At 37.6% G+C, this 23,337-nt stretch overlaps 2 protein-coding genes across 2 annotated transcripts; both read left to right on the top strand.

Moving 5' to 3' along the window:
• The first annotated feature begins 755 nt into the window (after positions 1 to 755).
• LOC125776607 (ficolin-1-like) lies at positions 756 to 18,301 on the top strand. Its single transcript, XM_049449806.1, has 4 exons — positions 756 to 1,048; positions 1,104 to 1,640; positions 1,701 to 1,871; positions 18,195 to 18,301. Exons 1-3 carry the CDS (start codon positions 813 to 815, stop codon positions 1,825 to 1,827), a joined length of 900 nt encoding a protein of 299 aa, XP_049305763.1. The 5' UTR covers positions 756 to 812; the 3' UTR covers positions 1,828 to 1,871; positions 18,195 to 18,301.
• LOC125776609 (ficolin-1-like) lies at positions 17,082 to 18,301 on the top strand. Its single transcript, XM_049449809.1, has 3 exons — positions 17,082 to 17,387; positions 17,444 to 17,962; positions 18,023 to 18,301. The coding sequence occupies exons 1-3, from the start codon at positions 17,152 to 17,154 to the stop codon at positions 18,147 to 18,149; spliced, it is 882 nt and encodes a 293-aa protein (XP_049305766.1). The 5' UTR covers positions 17,082 to 17,151; the 3' UTR covers positions 18,150 to 18,301.
• Positions 18,302 to 23,337: the final 5,036 nt, after the last annotated feature.

Here is a 23,337-nt window from a genome sequence, read left to right as displayed (position 1 = left end):
GTGCTTTCTGTGCAACCCTTGCAAAGACCATTAATTCACAGCTGGTCGGTGAAGAAAAACATTGTTTGTAAACAACAATTTCGCACCGATTGGAAAATATGCCGAAAAAAAGTTTTAGAGAAAAAGTAACTCACGCTTTATTTGATAAAGTTGCTGAAGAAATTATGGACATTGAATATAAGAAATATTTTTATGCGGCACATAACACAAATTTCTTGATTTTTAATTTACAAAGTTTACAAAAATTCTGCATTTGTTGTCTTTTTTTTACGATGTATTTATTTTTGACAGTAGCTGATAATTTGCAAATCAGTGTTGTAAATAATACAATGGCGTTTTAGTGTTGCTTATTCGCAAGGGTGTAGCAGGTGCATCGCTAAACATTTTGTTAGTGTAAAAGCAGAAATATGCTCGCTAATTTGCAATTGCAAAGATGCAAGACCATTTGCACCAGATTCTGAATTGCCCTTATATGTTGCTGCTGTTTACTCCAACTTACTGGTATATTCACACATATCGCTTATTGAGAGCAACGACCGGAGCTTCACAAAAATGTGTTTGATTTGTTGTGAGCGGGAATTGATAACAAAAAAGTTCAGAGGTTATCACAGTTCTAGGTAATACCCCATTATCAGAATTGTTTGCTGAATTATAAATAAAAATTTAATCTTATATCACACTGTAAGCCAGGTACTTGCTTTATGCCATATACAAGCTAATTATTATGGTTATATTGATAATATTGAAGAGTTGTGAGCACGCCAAGTTAGCTTTAACAAAACAGTCGCTCAGAGCACGTCGCAGAAATTGAAATGCTCCGCTTTATATTGTTCCTGTTACTACATTATTCATTGTGGTTTCCCATTAAGAACGTTTGCGGTGAAGATCTAGATTCAAGCACGAGTTATGACTGCACTTTTGATGTGCAAATAGATGTCTTTAAAAAGTTCCTTGAAGAATTGCAAGCTGCGCGTGAGCGAGAAGATGATATTTGGACACAAATATCTCTCATTGAAACCAAACTGCAATCGGTAGAGGAACAGCTGAGGTACTGCAATATATTATTTGTAAAGATTATTCGTACTATTTAGGTACAATTTCAGTGTTCGAAAGTCGGTGCCTTCAAGTTGCTTGGAAGCAGCAGCTGAGAGCTTCAAAAGTGGTGTTTACAATATAACATTGGAAAAGTTTAGTGACACACCCTTTGCCGTATACTGTAACGAAGATGTTGACAAAGGTGGTTGGTTAGTTATACAACGACGTGTCAGTGATGCCGTGGACTTTAATAGAGGTTGGCTGGAGTATAAGAACGGTTTCGGGGTGCTGGATGAAAATTATTGGATTGGTTTGGAAAAACTACATGCGTTCACCAGTAGTTGTCAGCATGAGCTTTATATAGAAATGCAGAGATATAGTGGTAAAAGTAATTATGCGCGCTACTCGGAATTTGTAGTCGGAGGTGAATCGGAGGGCTATCCTCTTAAAATATTGGGTACTTATGAAGGCACTGCTGGCGATAGCTTGACATATCACGAGGGTGCGAAGTTCACCACTCGTGATCAGGATAATGACAACTATTCCCTTAATAATTGTGCTGTTCTTTACAAAGGCGGCTGGTGGTTTACAAAATGTGCCTATAGGTAAGTGCAACACCTTTAGCTTGTGCCACGTTCATTTGAGATTTATGTGCATATTTGTAGTCATCTTAATACAGCATACGGCGGCAATTGGGGCGGCATATCTGTGAATGAAACTTTGAAATCAACGCAAATGATGATACGCCCCACAGTGGAATGCCTAAGGCGCATGTCTCTGAAGACCAAATGATTTTATATATTTTATGAAAAGGATTTATTTTTTAATAATTAAATGTATTATTAATGTTTTACTTAGTCAACTTTGCGATTTGATTCGGAGATAATGTAATGTTTGATTAACACTCTAATAAAGACATAATAATATATTCAATTTAGTACCACGGTGTAATTTCCAACATTTCAAAGCGAAGTTATATTCTTTGCATTGGAAATAATGAAATAGTTATATTTTTTGAGTCAGCTTGCGCACAGCATTGTTAGTTTACATCTTGGTGGAGAGTTTTAAATGTTTCCTTATCTTTCTCAAAATTTCTTTAAAACCGATTAAAGGTTAGTGTATTGCTGTCAGCTATAGCTGAGTTAACAAGAGTGTGCCAGTCGTCTAGCGCAGCCGCTGTCTCTTAATGCGTTGAACGATGTCAATGCCTTCGTATATGTCATACATCTGAACTTTCTATCGAATGCTGTATTCACCGTGGCTAAAGCGCAAGAGGCTTTCTCTCGAAAACTTGTAACGTCGACTCATCATACAGCAGAACGGGAATAATGATTTGGTTTTTGGAGAGGGTTTTACTTCTCAATTGCCTACTTAGTTCGAAGTAGCACTTGTCGGCAAGAGTGATTCTGCGTTGGATTTCGAGGCTGACATTGTTGTTGGTGTTAATACTGGTTCCAAGATATTACGAAGTTATATACGACTTCGAAGCTATGACTGTCAACAGTGAAGTGGGAGCACAGCCGCTAATGCGACGACTGTTTGTTTGATGACGGGAGATATTTCGTCTTGTTCTCGTTCACTACCAAACAATTTTAAAACAAAATTTAATGTTGACTCTTTGTTCGAAGCTCATTTTCGCACCGATAACACAAACATACTGACACTTACAAGGCAATAGCTTCACTTCCAATCAATGAAATGTCATGAAATCACTCACTGGACAATCGATAAAGATAGCAGATTCGAACGCACTAGTCGACATGTAGATGGCGCAACCAGGGGGCGATAGATTCAAAAAAAAGTTTGCTGTTTACTTTGGAACCCACCTTGTACATACAAGTACATATCTTTTATGTCAGAATATTAGTAACAATTATCTCATTAACGTTCAAATTACATAAAAACAATTATGACTGCAATAGACATATTTAATTATGTAAACATGTCGAGTTATGAGTTTAACCTCTCTGCGCCTCTGATTATTCGTTCTTCAACTTGAGCTCTAATGGCTGTGCATAAAAGCACTTTTATTGAAAATGCTTCGTATAGCCCATCAAGCTGTTGTGAGCTATTAGCAACAGACTACGGTCTACCTAATTTGCACGAACAAACACAAGCAAAGCAAAGAAGCACCCTGAAGAGAGCTAAAGAGATTAAAAAATGATGAGTATAAAACCTATACACGGCGACGGAAGCTAAAGTGGAATATTATCTTAGGTATTTGCTAAATGAAGGATCTCAATAGCACAAGAACTGCTAAAGAAAAACTCATGTTAGACATAAAAAATCGATAAAAAAGCTATTGAGAGAGACAGAAAGAAAATGAAAAATTCAACATAATAACATGTGGTATGTGTTTGTAAGTCAAAAGTTCTCATACTTCCTTTAGTTGGTGTTTACAGTACATCAAAATAATAAAAGGAAGTAGCGCTCAACTGAAGCAACATCCCCGGAAAAACTGCGACTGCCACATGCATGCAATTAAAATGTACTCAACAGGTTTAAAGGATACCCCAAAATTAAACGGGATGCATTTATGGATATCGGATATAAATTTGCGCTGCGAATATCGGAGTACTCTATGAAGTCCCCACGGCGGAATGATTTCGCAACTACTCCTGAATCACTAAGTTGATAAAACATGAGTCCTTACCCCTACGGCCTTGGAAAGAGCCCATATGTAAGTACTCCAAACCAGCGCGAATATATCACAAGCTCCAGCAATTTTTCCAGTGTTGTTTATTTTTAGCTTAACGCAAGTTAATGAAATGTACGTAAACAGCTTAACACCACAGAACACGCACACAAAGAGGTTCAACATTAGCTTGTATAACAATAATGGAATACCCTGCAGGAATATTTAATTTGCTTGCTTTGCTTCGATAACCGCAACACAAATCTTTATGTTATACAATTATGTGTTTACTGTTTTCAGGAAACGTTTGCTCTTCTTTATTTTAAATATTAGTTTACTATTTATCGGATCGCTTCCATGGAATGAATTGGTCACCACAAATAATTGTAGACACTTGGAACAGATTGCCATGGCATTAGATCTTAGAAAAAGTAATCGTTGTCAAGTGCGAAAAGAATGAACAAGATGCTGCCTTTCAAGTGGTATCGAATAAGCAGAATTAAGAGTATCAGTTATTGCAAAATATATAGTTTTATACCCTACATAGGTACAATTTTAGTAAGCGGAGACCTTCTGGCAAATTAGTCCCTCACTTTATGAGATATCAATCTCAAATTTTGTACCCATCCCTTTTCTCCAAAGAAGCCATTCATTCACCGGAGCGGCCGATATCGGACTGCTATAACATTAGACTGCCATACAAACTAAACGACCGAAATCGAGTGTTTGTATGGGACACTTTTTTATTTGAAGAGATATTTTCACGAAATTTGGCGTAAATTATTGCCTAAAACAGTAATGAAATCTGCGAAGAAATGATTAAGATCGCATCAGCATATCGTATAGCTGTCATACAAACCGAACGATCAGAATCAGGTGCTTGTAGGGAAAACTTTTTCATTTGACTCTAAATTTTTATAAAAACTGGCATGCAGAATTGGCTATGGCAATGGTGCTATCTGCGAAAAAATTGTTCAGATCGGTTCACTATAGCATACTGCTGTCACACAAACTGAACGAACGGATTCAAGTGCTTATATGGAAAACTTTTTCATATGACGAATAGAGCAGGTACGCATCTCGAAAAAAATGTTCAGATCGGTTCAATATAGGATATAGCTGTCATACATACTTACCGATCAAAGTTCTTGTAAAGAGTTTTTCTTATTTGTGAAGGGTGTTATAGCTTCGGAGCAACCGAAGTTAAAAAATTTTTTTTTTTTGTTTTTAGTATATTTCATTTGAAGCATTTTCTCTTTAAAGAAAGTTGAACCGAATTTCTAGCGAAAGCCTAGCTATATTAAACAAATATAACAATATGTATATATAAACATATATATTTTCTCGTATTATCTTTTATCAACCGAACTCTTCGTTTCTAAGTCTTTTCGTTGGCACTCATAGCTCGGAGCTCTGGTCAAAACATCGTCGTTCGGTATGTAAAGATGCTGCAATTCAGCTGTCTTGCTAGGAGTGCCCTTATGCCAAAAAAAAAAAAAATTTCCGCCGACAGGGCGTCATAAATTTTACTTTGATAGCATTACTAGCGCCAAAAATTTAGCGGCACATGGCAGTAGAAACGCTTTAACAAAAAGCCTTCAAACGGCGCTTTGTAGTTGTTGCGCAGCCAAGCCAGCCGAATTCATTCTAATTTCATTGTGCTTGTTAAATCATTATATAAAAGAATTTCTCCGCGGCTTTTAGTTTTTTGCACTCAACAACTTGCGGATTTTTTTTTAATATTCTACTTATAGCAGCATACTTCATTTAACTCTGTGGATTGTTGTTATGTTGTTATTTGACGCACACCAGCACGAATGCCAGCAATTTCGTGGCATTAACACAGACTATATTTGAGCTCACATTCTTCTAGCTAGCGTTTATGTTATTTTGGCAAATTGGCGCATTTACACACTATTAGAGCGTACACAATCGGAACTTATCAAATTATGAACTGCTTTTTATGGCCAATGTTTTTGAATATTGCGTAAAGAAGATTCATTTGCATGCGCCACCGGCACCAGCCTACCACTCACCAACTTCTTACCAGTATGCTGTTCTCCCTTTGACATTGCTATTCACTCACTCACTACTTTATCTACTCTCTACCGTTTTGTGTGTTGTTCGAAGCCCTCAGCTAGTATCTTCACAGTCGCAGAACATCAGTCGCTTTCTTCGCATTACACAGCATTTGTGGCATGAGCGTGGTCGAGCTTAACATTGTTCCTCGACAGCACCTGCGTTCACTGTCCCACGTAATCGCCTTAACTTGATTTTTCGGAAATGTTTTTGCGCTCACTTACGTTTTTGATTTCGTTTTCATTTTCAACAGCGTTCATGCGGTTGATTGTGGCGCTTTGTTGCATGTTTATGTTGAGAGGTACAAATGATTTTTAGTTTGATTACAAGCTGTGCAAATTGGACAAAGTTGACGCAAATGCCTAGTTGAGTGGGATTTTTTGAGGATTTGCTTGTTGCAACTGTTCAATGCTAAGCTGATTTGTTTGTGGCGTTATGCTGGCAAGAAGTGAGCAGCAACCAGTCAGCGCATTCACAATAGATCTAAAGAGGCAATTATTAAGCAATAAATTATCTGTATGGTTTTAGTAAGAAATTTAAAGACTGCCGTAGGAATTATGGAAGTAGTTCATCAGCAAGCATATGGTCAATACACGCTTTTAATATAAGAAACAATGTATTGAGTTTGCAAATTACTGATCTGTTGTTTGCCAAGCTTTTAGTATGCAAGTACGCGAACTAGTTCTTCAGTTTTTGAGATATCGATTCGAAATTTTGCACATCTCATTTTCAGTTCAATAAGTTGCTCATTTGTTAAAACCACCGATATCTGATCACTATATCATATAGCTGTCATACAAACTCAAAGATCAGAATTAAGTTCTTGTATGGAAAACTTTATCATTTGAGTATATATTTTCGAGATATGCAGCATGGATTTTTGCCCAAGGCATCAGGCTTACCTGCGAAAAAATTGTCATGATCGAATCACTATATCATATAGCTGCCATACAAATTGAACGAACGGAACCAAGTTCTTGTATGGAAAACTATTTATTCACAGGAGATAGCTTAACGAAATTTAGCATGGACTATTTCCTAAGGCATCAGTCTTGTCTCCGAAGAAATTGTTGTGATCGGATCACTATATCATATAGCTGCCATACAAACTGACGGGTCAAAATCAAGTTCTTTAGGAAATCTTTTGAATTTCTAAAGGGATTATAACAACCGAAGGTATAGTTTTTTTTTATTTTAAATATCAAATGGATGTTTATGACCCTACCGAATAAAAAAAAGTTATACACAGTTTAAATTACGAATCTAATATACTCCACTCACATAGTACATCATGACGTATGAGCAACACAGAATTTATTTCAGGCACTTGCATGAAAGTTCAGTATACTTGACGTATAACTTTAACAGAAAAGCTGCTCTTAAATTTCAGCAACTGCTTAAATCAATGAATCTCCTCGAAAAGTTCGTGTTGCCATAAAAGCCCAGCTTTCCTCGGCATCAACCGCCAAAGCTACTTCATGGTACAAAAAACCAAATCGCAGTTAAACTGAAAGCAGCGAGCAAATGAAAAAGTGAAAGCAGTCTTCATCTGCCAGCCAAGCAGTGTTGCATTTACGACGTCACACACACAATGCACACATAAAAAAACGTAGCCACGCGCACGTACACCCGCAGCCGAACGCACGAAAAGCAAACAAGAAAAACAGCACTTTGACAAGGCTTTACCTGGCTCTGGCTCTTAGCAGCACGCAAAACAAGCATGTCTACCTAACGTGCGAATGTTTACATGCTGCTATCGGCGCTGACCAAATACAGCTGCGTACGACTAAAAGTATGTGCGTAAAAGTAAGAAGAAGAAAATATTGAAAGTATGAGTTTCCATTGTGTGGCTGTCTTACTGTGACAGAAGAAAGCAAAACAAACCCGATGCTAATGGAAAACGCCAAAAGCTGGATACCGAAACTTAAAATAAACAGCGACACCAAAAGGCGATGTAAAAGCAAAACTCAAAAGCAACAAGCCATACTGTTGAGTCCAAAAAAAAAATGTTCACGGCTTCACCTTAGTAGTCACTAAAGTTGATAAGAAAAGGCGAGTTAGTTTTCCTTTCTGCGGAAGTAATACTTCAAAGGCGCAATTGGTGCTTGATTGTTTTGCTCCAAAATCATAATAAGCCATGTTGTAGTGCCAACGTTGCTACTGTAGACATGCCAATGTAATTGCTTCCAGTATATAGACTATGTGTAAGTCTAATACCAATCTAGGTTTTTGGGCATTAACTTGTCACATTAGAGTACAATGTACAGTGTACGTACGCTACTCACAACTTTCTTTCGTAAAAAGGTGCTACCAACAATTCTCCTTTCCTGGCGCAGACTTCGCTGCAGTCATGTGAGCGCTATAGAGCGCTCGGACGAAAGCTTTAATTTGTCTCTTTTTCGCCGTCACAAGAATGAACAGTAAAATGAATTTGAGCGACTCGCTTACCTTGCGCACTCAGGTTCATGTCCTTCGCTCAATTCGTCCTCGTAACTCGTACGCTCTCGCTCTCGCTTTCCCAATGCGTGCTCTCTTCTGCGGCATTTATCGGCGGAAGTCCGCAGTTCATTGTGCGGCAGTATTTTCGCCTCAAGCGCGGCTACTTATTATGAATGTGCCTGAATTTTGTTGCGACAGTTGCGTTTCGACAGCACGACGAATAATATTTCAGCACAAGCAAGGCAATTTTTGCGATTTTTGAAGATGAAATTTACGTAAACCTTTCACTAAAACAATGGATAAATTAAGAATATTAAAAAATATTTTAAATGTCGGCAGCTCTCCTTTTAAGAAGTTTACGTAAACTTTAAGTCTAGCGGATCCCTGATAACACCTACTCTACCTCTCTGTGAGGCCAACACACACCTTTACACTCCTCTCATCTCACTTAACGTTGCGTTTGCTAAAGTATCAAGACTTTCACTATTAATCATGTTATCAATATGCCAAGTCTTTTGTTCTAAAGCTACTTTAATACTGCCGTATTTACCTTAGCCCTTCCCCAGCATAATTTTCAACGCGGCAAACTGTTTATTTTCTCCTAGTGTCACCAGCAGCGTTTAGGCAAATATAATGGTATATTTAGTGACGAAACAGGAAGGCGGGGTAATGTACTTGAAAGGCGGTTGTACCATGTACGTTACCTTGGGGAAGCTTAGGCGGATATTTATAAATCGTTTATTTAAGACACACTTCCTACTGTCTAGTAATACATAAATATATATGCTATATGTAAAATATATATTTTCAAAGTGGTAGCATATTTTAACAAAATTAAACACCACACAACGCCACAGGCGTGTAATAGGAGCAAAGTTAATTCCGTACTCTAGCGAGCGATAATGCTTTTGATAACGTCACGAAAATGGTGTTTGCGCATAAAGTCTATGCTTCAATATTTACTTATTTATTTTCGGTTTATTTACAATAAGAATAGAATATTTGTTTTATCAAAATTTAGTACATGCTTCTGCTGCAAATCACTATTGTTCGGAAATCTAAATAATTCTGAATCCAGGTGGTTGATAAATAAGCTACAGTTTCTACATTATATACCGAATCCTCATAACTGAGTACATATACCTAAAATCATTGCTACGGTACATTAGCTTCATAACTAACATATGTATGTGCAATGTCTTTCAAAATTTCTATTGTTGTTTTGCCCTGTTGTAGCTGCTATACGTACTGAACGAACAAAATGATGTCTTTGTATGAACAACTGCTGTAGTTGACGAGATATTTTCACTAAATTTTGTAGGTATTATTTCTAAAAGTAGTACTATAGTCGCAAGAAATAATTTTGATCGGACTGCTCTAACATATAGCTGCCATACAAACTGATCCATCAAAATTAAGTCTTTATATGGAAAACTTTTTTATTTGAGTAGATATCCTTACGCCATTTGGTAAGGATATTTGCTTTGGGTAACTCTACAGTCTACGAACATATCGCTCAGATCACACTGTTATAGAATAAAGCTGTGATACAAACTCACTAATCAAAATCAAGAAAAAGAGCTTATTATAACATTTTATGCTGTAAGAAATGAAACTGTGAAGGGTATTATAGTTTCTATTATAGTTAGTGCGAGCAAAGCCAAATTTTTTTCTTGTTTTAACGAATTAAATTGAGTTAGCTTTCGTATTGTGCCAATATTGAGGAAAAATTTATTACAAAATATTTACAAAAATCGCCAATTTTTTTAGAAAGTTATCGCACTTTACTTAATAGCTTAAAAAAACACCGTTATATGGTTGGTGTTAGTTATTGTTAGTAGATTTGAAGGTTCCGTCAGAATTTTGCTCTAATAGTTAGAGTAGTTATTATAGTAAGAGGAATGCGCTTGAAAACAATTGAAAGGAAAAAGTGTCAAATTCCACAACAATTATCAGTTAAAGATTGAAGCACATTATGCGCTTTTTAAAGTCAGCGCCCTTTCTTCCAGAGCCAATAAGATCCTGTTATCGTCTTTTAGCAGCTCTTAGCTACTTACACGATGCACACTTAACAACCGTTATGTATTCTGCGATTGCTTTAGCTATACCTTTCGAATCATAAACAGCATTTCTGTAGCTTACAATGAAAAATACCAAGAAAATTAGCAAAACTGCTTTAATCTCTTCAATTTAATACGCTTATGCTTTCATTTTCCACAGAGGCTCCTACATTATTTCGCTCTCCTTTTCATTAGTATTCCACGCAGTACTCACGACTTTAATGCCATTGAGTGGCCGTGCTCGTTGAAGGCTTCGCGTGCAGAGAAATACTTTTGTTGTAATAGTAGTATTTTCGTTTACACACACACACACACAATATATAGATATATATAAAGTGAAAATTTTATACAAATATACGGTGGAGGGGAAGGAAGAGAAATGCAGCAGCAGAGGTAAAATTAAGTGGCAATATGGCAACTCGGATCTCGAGTTCCGTTAGCGCTCACTATTCTCTACTTACTTGTTTGCTACTTCATATTTTGTTTTCACCGAATTCCATTTAACAATTTACAGAATGTCATGCACATATGGCGGCGGCGGTACGCAATGCTAGTGAGAAATTAAGGGAAGGAAAACAAAGTTTGCAGACTTGAGTAATATCGCACGTCAAATTTATTTTTCTTTCGTTCTCCAAAAATCCTGCATTTAAATAAGTTAAGACAAGAAAACTGAATTGAATTCACTAAAGTCGGGAATGAACTCGGTCGCTGTCCCCACGCGCGTCACGTGTGTGACCAACAACCGGCGCTTCACGGGTTCATGCTCCAATTTTGAGCAATAAGCTTCAGGAAACATTTGCAAAGCTTAATCACCTTATTATTTTTGTATGTAATTTAAAAGTGCTCACAGTGCCGGCATGGAATTGAGCATCCGCACTTCTTTGTTGCTTTCGTTAGTATTCGGTTTAAGTAAGTACTAATTACCGTTCCAGCTTCATTGCTGTGAGCAAAGTTTTTCCTCTGTATTTATCTGTAAGGTGCCTTAAATGGTGCAACAGCATTGCGCAAACAAAGCGTTAGTTAAAATGCACCAACAACAAAATAATCACATCCGACTATGATTGCTGCATGCCTTTCCGTTTAATGCAAGTATGCACGCGTAGGTGAATGTACATTAGGGTGTCTGTTATTGTTCAAGTGATGTTTTTTTTTTGACAAAGGCACCCTTTAGTTTGAGTTTTTGCCCTAAAACAATTTTTAATGTAAAAAAAACTCTTTAAATCATAATTCTTTCTCCATATATTTATATTTACTTAATATTTTTGATATTTTACCTTGAAAAAAACTTTGCATAAATGATACTCTTGTACAAAATTTTCAGCTGTACAAAGGAGCTCATATTGCTTTTTGCCAAAAATCCACTCAATTAAAAGTTATACGCAGTTAAATTTAAACATCAAATGTATTGAGCTTATTTACAGTACACCATGGCGTGTGAGTAACACAGAATTTATAGGATATATACTTGCATAAATGCTCAGTGATTTGATAAATATCCTTAATGTGTATAACTTATAACGCAATGTTTTTATAGAAAAAATTATTAACGCCTCGGCTTATAATACCCTTCACAGTTGCATTTTTTATAGATCAGAAGGATTTTGATCGAAGAGTTTGTATGGCAGCTGCACGCTATAGTGATCCGATTTAAACAATATGTTCGGAGAATGTAGCATTGCTTTGACTAATAATGTATGCAAAATTTTGTGAAGATACCTCGACAAATAAAAAAGTTTTCCATACAAGGACTTGAGTTGAACCGTTTAGTTTGTATGGTAGCTATATGCTATAGTCATCCGATAAGAACAATTTCTTTGCAGATTATAGCAATGCTTGATATAATAATTTTTAAAAAATTTTGTGGAAATACCTTTTTAAATAAAAAAGTTTTCTATACAAAGACTTAAGTTTGACCATTCAGTTTGTATGAAAGCTAAGTGCTATATTCGTCCGATATAAACAGTTCCGACATATGTGCAGCATTTTGATAAGTAAAGGACGTGTGTAAAATTTCAAACCGATATCCCCAAAACTGACAAGCTAATTCGCGTATATACAGACGGATATGACCAAATGGACCCAGCTCTTTATGCTGATCGTTTATATAAACACTGTATAGGGTCTCGAAATATATTTTTGTATGATGCAAACTGTTTAGCGAAATTTAACAAATAAAGGACACCCTAATGTGCATGTGTGCCTGTGTATGGACCACCGATTTCGGCAAGTCTAATGATGCATGTATGCAGCAGTTTGCCTTGAATCGTAATATTGTTGTCATCACGTGTGCGTCTGCTTGGGCATACACTTGCTTACGATTGTGTGGGTGTCTTACATCAACGGCAACAAATTACGTACATAAGCGCACTGCGCATACAAATGGTGCAACATGTGTTGCGTGCGACACAGAATAAATATTTTCGTACATGTTTACACCCTCTCTCACCTTCGCCACGTTTCTTTCATTTGCTTTTTTTCATTTTCATACACTTTGTTTCCCGACTTTACTTTAATTCATTTATTTTCTGGCTTTGCCCTCTTCTGTTGCACGCAGCAGCATGAAATTACTGTTAACTATTCTTCCTGCCACTAAAAATGGCAAGTAACCTCCAGCTTGCAAGCGTTGTCGCGTCCCGCTTAACATGCCCTCGCACACACTCACACCCACTAACCGCGCTTTAAAGCTTTTCTACACCCCCGCTAAGTGTACACCTCCGCAACCACCGCACCACACCACAATCATCACCATTTTCTTCATTAACTTTGTTTTTTAGCTAATCCCCTTCACCCCGCTTGCCGGCTTATCCGCCAGCTGTTTGTAATTTTGGCTTGCATATCGCTTTTATGTTTGCGAATACATACAGACATTTGTTAATCATTCCGGTTGGTTTGTGTGTGCGAGCGTGTGTGTGTGTGTCCTTGCACTTATGTACTCTGGTGAGCGTGCTGCGTTTGCAAAGCAATGAAAATCCCTGTCATGCTTACTATTGCAAGTTGCAACCTGCAAGTTTTACGTTGCTGGCTGCTCTTCACACACATACACATGCATACGGCACACACGCACATCCAGCTTGTATCGCTTGTGTGTGCATTTTCCCTTTCACTTGCCAAAAATCATTTTACGTGACTTTATTCCAAAACGGTCACGTACGTGTGCATGCAGCAGTTTGTTGCAAGTATAGACACAATATACTAACAACAACTGCATAAACCGGTTTAATGCGTCGTATTGCATATATATGTATGTATGAACATCAAGGCAGTTGACTTGAGAGCAGTGGTTAATTTAGGCGCCAAAATTAAGGGAACCGCAGAGTACTCCGCAAATGCGAAACACGCTTGATATCCCAGCTACGTAGTTCAGCTGCGCATATGTTTTGAAGCTCTTGAATTTACCACTCCAATTGTTCTAGCTACCGTTATTTTAATGCTTAACCATATTCCAAATGACATCGACCTTAAATTATTTCAGATCAAGGGACTTAAGAGCTCGTCTCATCATCATCTTATATAAAAACTTATGTGCTGATTGAAATTGACTCGTAGTGTTCCATTTAAATTTTGCGCTCGATCGATAAATGTTTTTTCCTAGATTGATACAATCTTTTGTCGTGAAGTCATTGAAAATTTGTCTCATCCAAGTCGCCCATCCACCGCTGTTAAGGTTGCTTTGTTGGGATTATAGACAAAGCAGAGGATCTCAATATTTCCTACGGAGGTATTCTAGTCTAGAAGCCCAAATTTTGAGAACCTATACTCTTTAGACTACAGTGTAGTCTTTTAAAAATCGCATCAACACATTATTTTTAAAATTATGGATACAAAGCGCTCCAATGCTAGGTTCATACAAAAGTCATATCAAAAATCATTTGTACTAAGAACTTCGAGTAGAAGTCGCAAAAGAGATGTTTGAGAACTTACAAGGTGCGTTCCAAAGTAAACAGGACTTTTCGGCAAAATCAGTTTATATTATTCAAAATAGTCTCCCTCTGCTTCAATACAGCTTTTTGCACGGTCCAAAAGCATGTCGAACGAGTGTTGCCGGTCCAAGCCTTTTGAATGGCCTCTACGTCTGCAGAACGCTCTCCTTTCATGGGCAAATGCATTTTCCGAAAAAGAAAAAGTCTCATGATGCCATGTCAGTTGAACACGGTGAGAAGTTAATGGCTAAAATGTGATTTTAGGTCAAATAATCGCCCTTCGAAAGTTGGATTTTGAACAATTTTTGATCGTTAGTCAATTTGTGCGGAACAAACCGTGCACACACCTTTCATAAGCCCAAATGTTCAGTTAAAATGCGATAAATCGATGTTTTGGAGATGTTCAATTCCATTTCCATGAATTTCAATGATGATTTCGATTGATTTTTGATGAATTCATGCACAGTTTCGCTGGAGTTTCCGATGATCACGGATTTTAATTGGACCACATGTTGATCGCCATTTACAAGTATGTCCTCACGACCACTTTGAAAACGTTGAAACCACTCGTGCACTCTTCTACGGGATAGGCAATCATCGCCATAAACTTGTTTCATCAATTGAAACGTTTCGGTAAAAGTTTTACCAATTTTAAAACAAAATTTAATGTTGTCTCTTTGTTCGAAGCTCATTTTCGCACCGATAACACAAACATACTGACACTTAAAATGCAATAACTTCACTTCCAATCAATGAAATGTCATGAAGTTCGCACAGAACAATCGATAAAGACAGCAGATTCTAACGCACCTGTCGACATATAGATGGCGCAACCAGGGTGCGCTAGATTCAGAAAGTCCTGTTCTTTGGAACGCACCTTGTAACGGGTGATTTTTTTGAGGTTAGGATTTTCATGCATTAGTATTTGACAGATCACGTGGGATTTCAGACATGGTGTCAAAGAGAAAGATGCTCAGTATGCTTTGACATTTCATCATGAATAGACTTACTAACGAGCAACGCTTGCAAATCATTGAATTTTATTACCAAAATCAGTGTTCGGTTCGAAATGTGTTTATCGACAAATTTTGTTCAGCGATGAGGCTCATTTCTGGTTGAATGGCTACGTAAATAAGCAAAATTGCCGCATTTGGGGTGAAGAGCAACCAGAAGCCGTTCAAGAACTGCCCATGCATCCCGAAAAATGCACTGTTTGGTGTGGTTTGTACGCTGGTGGAATCATTGGACCGTATTTTTTCAAAGATGCTGTTGGACGCAACGTTACGGTGAATGGCGATCGCTATCGTTCGATGCTAACAAACTTTTTGTTGCCAAAAATGGAAGAACTGAACTTGGTTGACATGTGGTTTCAACAAGATGGCGCTACATGCCACACAGCTCGCGATTCTATGGCCATTTTGAGGGAAAACTTCGGACAACAATTCATCTCAAGAAATGGACCCGTAAGTTGGCCACCAAGATCATGCGATTTAACGCCTTTAGACTATTTTTTGTGGGGCTACGTCAAGTCTAAAGTCTACAGAAATAAGCCAGCAACTATTCCAGCTTTGGAAGACAACATTTCCGAAGAAATTCGGGCTATTCCGGCCGAAATGCTCGAAAAAGTTGCCCAAAATTGGACTTTCCGAATGGACCACCTAAGACGCAGCCGCGGTCAACATTTAAATGAAATTATCTTCAAAAATGTCATGAACCAATCTAACGTTTCAAATAAAGAACCGATGAGATTTTGCAAATTTTATGCGTTTTTTTTTTTTTAAAAAGTTATCAAGCTCTTAAAAAATCACCCATGTATACTGACTCACACATATATTATGCGGTAAAATGGATTGTAATTAGTGATTTTACACACGATAAGGTAAAAACTTACACCAAGCACTAACAACGCTGGCTGGACCAGCGCAATGTTAGACCGCAACAACAAATTAGCAGTCAATGTGCTAAGTGGCAACAATTTAAATTTCACCGCAAATACATTTACAAAGCGATTTAATACAGTTTGTATTTTTTAGCAGCAAAGTTTTGTTATTTTTCGACATTATAACGCATAATTAATAAGCTGCTGCTCTTGCTAAAAACATAAATATTACTAATTTAATTGCTGATAGTGTTTGTATTTCAAATTTAAACTTATAATCAAAAACATTTTTAATATACGCTACTGCGACCTTTTGGCTCTTATTTGATACCATCTCGCGAATTTCAGCAATCCAAATGGCGATAAGAACTACTTGAAGCGATTTTCGATTAAAATTTGTTTTTGTTCTCGAATCAAGAAATATAATACGCAGGTCTCGAAATTGTTTGCAGGCATAATTTGATGAAAGTCAATATTTGACCTATCTAGTTCAATAGAATATACATATTTTCTTTACATAGTTAGACGTGTTAACTCGAGTGTATAAACAGTTTTTGAATTAAACTGAACGTTAAGTCAGCTAGTTTAAAGAATTGATTCCAACAGGGCTCCAATATAATTATTTACGAAAAATTTTACAGAAATTTATTATACTTTCTTCCACACTCTAGTCTTTCAGAAAGTGTGCTATACTTGCAAAATATTGCATCTGTTCATACTTGTAAATATTTCAAAATGTGAAAGGTTTCGCGTAGCAGTCTTCAGAATAAATTCATTCAGAATTTACCTCAAGTTGAATATTTTCCATTTAAGCTTATAGGTTTTACCCTTGAAGAATATAAGCGTATGGGAAACTATATATTATACACTACTTCTATTTACTCCAACTAACTCGTATATTCACACATATCGCTTATTGAGAGCAACGATCTGAGCTTCACAAAAATGTTTCTGGTTTGCTGTGAGCGGGAATTGATAACAACGAAGTTCGGAGGTTATCACAGATCTAGGTAATACCCGCCCATGTGATAATATTAAGAAGCTGTGAGCACGCCAGCTTAGCTTAAACGAAACAGTCGCTTAGAGCACGTCGCATGAATTACAATGCTCCTCTATATATTGTTCCTGTTACTACATTACTTATTGTGGTTTCCCATTAAGAACGTTTACGGTGAAGTGCTAGATTCAACCGCGATTTGTGACTGCACTTTTGATGTGCAAATAGATGTCTTTAAAAAGTTCCTTGAAGAATTGCAAGCTGCGCGTAAGCGAGAAGATGATATTTGGACACAAATAGCTCTCATTGAAACCAGACTGCAATCGATTGAGGAACAGCTGAGGTATTGCAATCTGTAATTAGTCAAGATTATTCATACTATTTTAGGTAAAATTTCAGTGTTCGAAAGTCGGTGCCTTCAAGTTGCTTGGAGGCAGCAGCTGAGAGCTTCAAAAGTGGTGTTTACAATATAACATTCGAAAAGTTTAGTGTCACACCGTTTGCCGTATACTGTAACGAAGAGGTGGACTACGGTGGTTGGTTAGTTATACAACGACGTGTCAGTAATGCCGGGGACTTTTATAGAGATTGGCGGGAGTATAAGAACGGTTTCGGGGTGCTGGATAAAGATTTTTGGATTGGTTTGGAAAAACTACATGCCTTCACCAGCAGTTGTCAGCATGAGCTCCATATTGAAATGCAAAAATATAGTGGTGAAGGTTATTATGCGCGCTACTCGGAATTTGTAGTCGGCAGTAAATCGGAGGGCTATCCTCTTAAAATATTGGGTACTTATGAAGGCACTGCTGGCGATATCTTGAGAATCCACGTGGGTATGAACTTCACCACCTATGATAATGATAATGATTGTGCTTATACTTACTTCGTCGGCCGGTTGTTAATAGAATGTGCCTATAGGTAAGTGCAACACCGTTAGCTTGTACCACGTGTATTTGAGATTTATGTGCATATTTGTAGACCTCTTGATACAGCATATGGCAGAAATTGGGTCGGCATATCTGTGAATGAAACTTTGAAATCAACGCAAATGATGATACGCCCCACAGTGGAATGCCTAATGCGCATGTCACTAAAGGCCAAATGATTTTATATATTTTATGAAATTGATCTAATTTTTAATAACTAAAAGGTATTATTAATGTCTTACTTAATAAACTTTGCGATTTGATTCGGAGATAATGTAATGTTTGATTAACACTCTAATAAAGACATAATAATATATTTTCAATTTTGTAACCCGTGTATTTTCCAACATTTCAAAGCGAAGTTATGTTCTTTGCATTGAAAATATTGAAAAAGTTGTATTTTTTCAGTCAGCTTGCGCACAGCATTGTTAGTTTACATCTATAAACACTGATCCTTGATAGAGATTTATCGTTAAAAATTTAGGTAAAAAATGGTATTTAATAGTATTTATTTTTTTATGTTTCTTTTTTTCTAAAAATTTCTTTAAAACCGATTAATGGTTGGTAAATTGCTGTCAGCCAAACGATTAGGGTGATACTAGCAATGCTGATAGTGATTTTGTGTTTGTTCGTTGAGAAAGGTTTTACTTCTCAATTACCTACTTAGGCCGAAGTAGCACTTGTCGGCAAGAGTGATTCTGCGTTGGATTTCGAGGCTAACATTGTTGTTGCTGTTCATATTGTTTTCAAGATATTACGAAGTTATCTACGACTTCGAAGCTATGACTGTCAACAGTGAAGTGGGAGCCCAGTCGCGAATGCGACGACCGCTTGTTTGCTGACAGAAGATATTTCGTCTTGTACTCGTTCACTACCAGACCCATTTACTTCGCTTCCCTATCTATTCTGGAGATAGTAAAACTAACGGCGCGGTTGTTGAGGCTGAGCATGTGGAACAATGGAACGTCTGCTCCATCGTCATTGACTGGGGTTCATCATCTCCCGGTGTAATGCTTTCACTGCTATTCAGCAGGCCGGAGAGTGTTCTCTCTGTACTTTTAGTATGCTCTGGGAATCAGTTACTATATCACCATTATATCTCGTCCAGCTCATCGTTCCATCGAATGCGATATTCGCCGTGGCCAATGCATGAAGAACCATAATTATTCACCACAGAACCCGTTTTTCGAAAACTCTTAACGTCGACCCGTCAGAAATTATCTACAACTTCCAAGTTATGGCTGTCAACAGTGACGTGGGAGCCAAGCCAAAAGGTCCAATCAGTTTGTTGACGTAAAGTTTTAATTTATCACACAGTACGCTATATAGAACCTTATATGTGATATTGAGGAGGTTTATCCCACGGTAGTTAGCGCAGAATATGTGGTCTCCCCTTTTGTGGGTTGGGCAGAGCCCACCAAAATTCTTAGCGCCGAGCATACTTTCGACCGACCATATTCTACAAATAAGCTGATGCATGCTCCTTATCAGTTCTTCATCGCCGCATTTGAATAGCCCGCCATCCATCGACCCTGGCTGCTTTGTTGTTGTTGAGACGGGTAATTGCTATTTGGACTTCCTCACCATCACCATCTGCTGGTGTTATGCTTTCGCTGCCATTCAGCAGGCCGAAGAAGGGTTCCCTCCATAATTTTAGTATGCTCTGGGCATCAGTTACTACAAGGAGCGTTCCAAAGTAAACGGGACTTAAAAAAAAAAAAGATCAAATGGCTTTTTTCGGCAAAATCAATTTATTTTATTCAAAGTAGTCTCCTTTTGCTTCAATACAGCTTTTTGCGCGGTCCAAAAGCTTGTCGAACGAGTGTTTTAGCTCGTTGGCCGGTATAGCGCCAGAATGCCTGCGCAAGCCTTTTGAAAGGCCTCTACGTATGCATAACGCTTTCCTTTCTGGAACAAATATATTTTTCCAAAAAGGAAGAAGTCGCATAGTGCCATATTAGGTAAATACGGGTAGTGTTTAATTGTTAAAATGTGATGTGAACGTTGAAACCACTAGTGCACTCTGCCACGGGATAGGCAATTATCGACATCAACTTGTTTCATCAATTGAAACGTTTCTGTAAAATTTTTACCAATTTTAAAACAAAATTTAATGTTGGCTCGTTGTTACAAGCTCATTTTCGCACGGATAACACAAACATACTTACACTTTAAACGCAATAACTTCACTTCCAATCAATGAAATGTCCTAAAATTCTCACTGGACAATCGATAAAGATAGCAGATTCTAACGCACCAGTCGATATATAGATGGCCACCAGGGGGAGCTAGATTCAAAAAGTCCTGTACTTTTCCTTGTAGTTGAGGACTCTTTATTCATCAAATTACTAGTAACGAGACGAGGTTTATGCATATAATCTCGAAACAATCAAACATTTTATCGAAAGGCGCTCCAGAAACGAGCCGTAGCTGAAAAAGCTTTGATAAACCTCATAATTTTCTTGCTATGATTCCTAAGAAATCGTTCCATGGTGACAAACAATTAATAAGTAATACTAATTGGTGATTTTGAGATGTGTACGTGAAGCAGTTCGTCGATATCAACCAGATTTCGCTACAGCAAATTGATTGATTTTTTAATGTCACATTTTATCATGATTTCAACTGAAGCCAATAAAATTGAAATTTGATCAGGTGGATTTGATCCTCAATCCAACGAGTTAAGCACTTCCACTGACACACAACCTATCTGAACTTGTCCCAATGTACATTATCAAGCATTTTAGTTATACTTCATGTTAATATACAAAGACCTTGTAGATCAAGCTCCACACAGTATAATTTTGACTGGCAAAAACGTCAAGCGCTTATAACTTTGGCATACATTTTAACACCTCAAATTGCAGCTGCATGTGAAGCAGCTACCAGCAACCACTGCATACATAGCTATTTTCCAAAACGCCCGCACACAGGCTGCCCGCCGCCAACCTGCCGCTTATTGTCTCCTGCACTTGCCACAATGTGCAACAATTTCAAACATTGCGCCACAGAGCATTGCCGGTGCTCAGCGGCATTAAAACTTTCACCAACATACAATTTAACTTCACCTTATCAATTAAGGTTAAGTATACGCAGTGTATACTGACTGTAAATTATTCGTAAGGTTTCACTCTGTGTGGGTGTGTGCCTGTCTGTATAGGTGTGTCTGTGAAAATTTAAATGAAGAGGGTCCTAGAAGTTTAATAAACACTTAATGGCGCTGCGGAGTGCAACACTGCCCTAACCACTTCTTATCGCTGGCAATCTTTGCTTGCAGTTGGAAGCTATTCCCATCTACTTACATATTTACAAGTTGATCTTAGGGAGTCTTCGCTATATTTTTTCTTTGCGATTTGTTCACTTCAAAGTCTTTAAGCAGCTTAAGCTGTCGCACAGCTTAAAGTTGACTGAATTTCGTTTACTTAGTCTAGCTTTGGCTAATATTCGCCGCTACGCCTTCGTACCTCGTCTATTACGGTGCGAAAGGACAACGCGCTGGCCTCGTTGAGTAAGTTCTACAGCAGCATGAATACATTTGCGCGCACTGACTGAAATTATGACATTTAAGAATTTGAAATTTCACTCTGCATACGGATCGGACAGCAGCAAACTAAGCAGTCGAAAGTTTTGTTTTGATAAAGTTGCCGTGCAGCACTTACAAGTTTCGTGTGTGTGTATGGCAAGACTGCAGTCTATGCATATACTTACTTACTCGTATATGTGAACTTTTCGCTATTTCGTTTATTGCTTTTGTTTGACTATGAAAGTTTGACTAAACTTTCTTAAGTTTTGCTTTTCTGATTTGGCATGTAGGTTGAGTATTTTGATATGAGTTATGTTTGTTTACATTTGCAACGGAAATTTAAAGACAACCAATTCACTTGAAAGCATTTATATGTACGTTTGTTGACTGGACTGTAGCCAGCACCTAAATGGAAGGAAAGTTAGTGGCTTTTAGGGCCGATCCTTTCTGTTTCAAAAATATAAAAAATTAATTTTAAACTAAGCCATAATGAAATATTATGTGACATGTCTGTCCAATGTTATGAGATAGTTGGGTCGCAATTCTTGTTACGAATAATTCATTAGCTAATGCTTCATCAGTAGTAAGGTACTGTTATTGAAGACTTTAGCGAAATCAAAGCACTTTTCCTTGTAATATTTTTGTGAGGAGGTATTTTGTTTAATAAATAAATATAATAACGTATATCTTTAGATTTTAATGTATTTTAAAATTCGTGATTCGTTTCGAAAGATGTTGGAACACTTCCTTCTTAAAATTTTCTCAAATCCAAGCGTCAAAACAAAAGATTTATTACCATACATGTAGCTAATGATCGAAGGTTATATTAAGTTGGGTCGTAGAATTGCTCCAATAATCGATTAATCTCACTTCGACAGATATTTGTCCTTTGTGTTACTCAAAAACTCCTTCAAGTGCATCATCTCATAGATGGACGAAACGTTTTGAGCATACAAACAATTTATTATTAGCCAATCAATATCAATTCCGCTTTTCTGGATTCTAAAAAGTTGTGTTTACTTCGATATTTCAATAAAAGTCTGCCAAAACCCGGGCAATGAACGAGAAAGTGGCAAGAAAACTCCACCTCGCTTTCCAAGCATACATATCGCGTATGTAGACAGTGTTCAATCAGACCACATACAATTGCGATGAGATTGGCTTTGATAAGTGCAAGTAGTTCGTTCAGAGGACCTCTTATTGATATTGGAGTAAGGTTGCCTTTCCTAGTACGCTCACTGGCTTTGAAATTTCCATCTATTCCGCTGTGACCAGACATCTATAAAAGTCTAATATGGAAAATGCTATAAAATACTGTTAATGAGGTCATGCACTCCTTTGCTAATTCTGGGCACCCTGTTAACAAGCTCAAAGCGATTAAAGCCGCCCGGCTATCGATGTGAATGCGCACATTTCTGAAGGAGCCTGTACTTCGTCGCAGCATATCTGTCGCTACTTTGATGACAGCCAGCTCCGCTTGACGTATGCTATCGTGGTCTGGTAACCTGAAACTTGATTTAGCTTCGATTCACCCATCAGAAAGCTCACTACATCTTTTCGCCTACTTCTTTGTCCGCCGAAAAATTCCTCGTTGGTATGTAAGAAGATGGTACCGCGATGCAGTGATCTTGATTGTAAGCAATGCAATGGAAGTATTGCAGAAGTTCACCGACTGCTTGTCCGATACCTCTCATAAGTCTCTCTCCTAAGTCTAATAGCAGCCATCGCCGCAAAGCACCAACCGGCTATGTCTACGGGTGCAAGGTGTAAAGAACATTGAGTGCTATGGTTGGTGTTGTCCGTAGTGTACCATAACCATAACCACATGGTCGTTTATACCACAT

Source organism: Bactrocera dorsalis, chromosome 2 (assembly GCF_023373825.1).
Source record: "Bactrocera dorsalis isolate Fly_Bdor chromosome 2, ASM2337382v1, whole genome shotgun sequence".
Classification (NCBI taxonomy): domain Eukaryota; kingdom Metazoa; phylum Arthropoda; class Insecta; order Diptera; family Tephritidae; genus Bactrocera; species Bactrocera dorsalis.
This window is presented reverse-complemented; position numbering and strand designations above follow the sequence as displayed.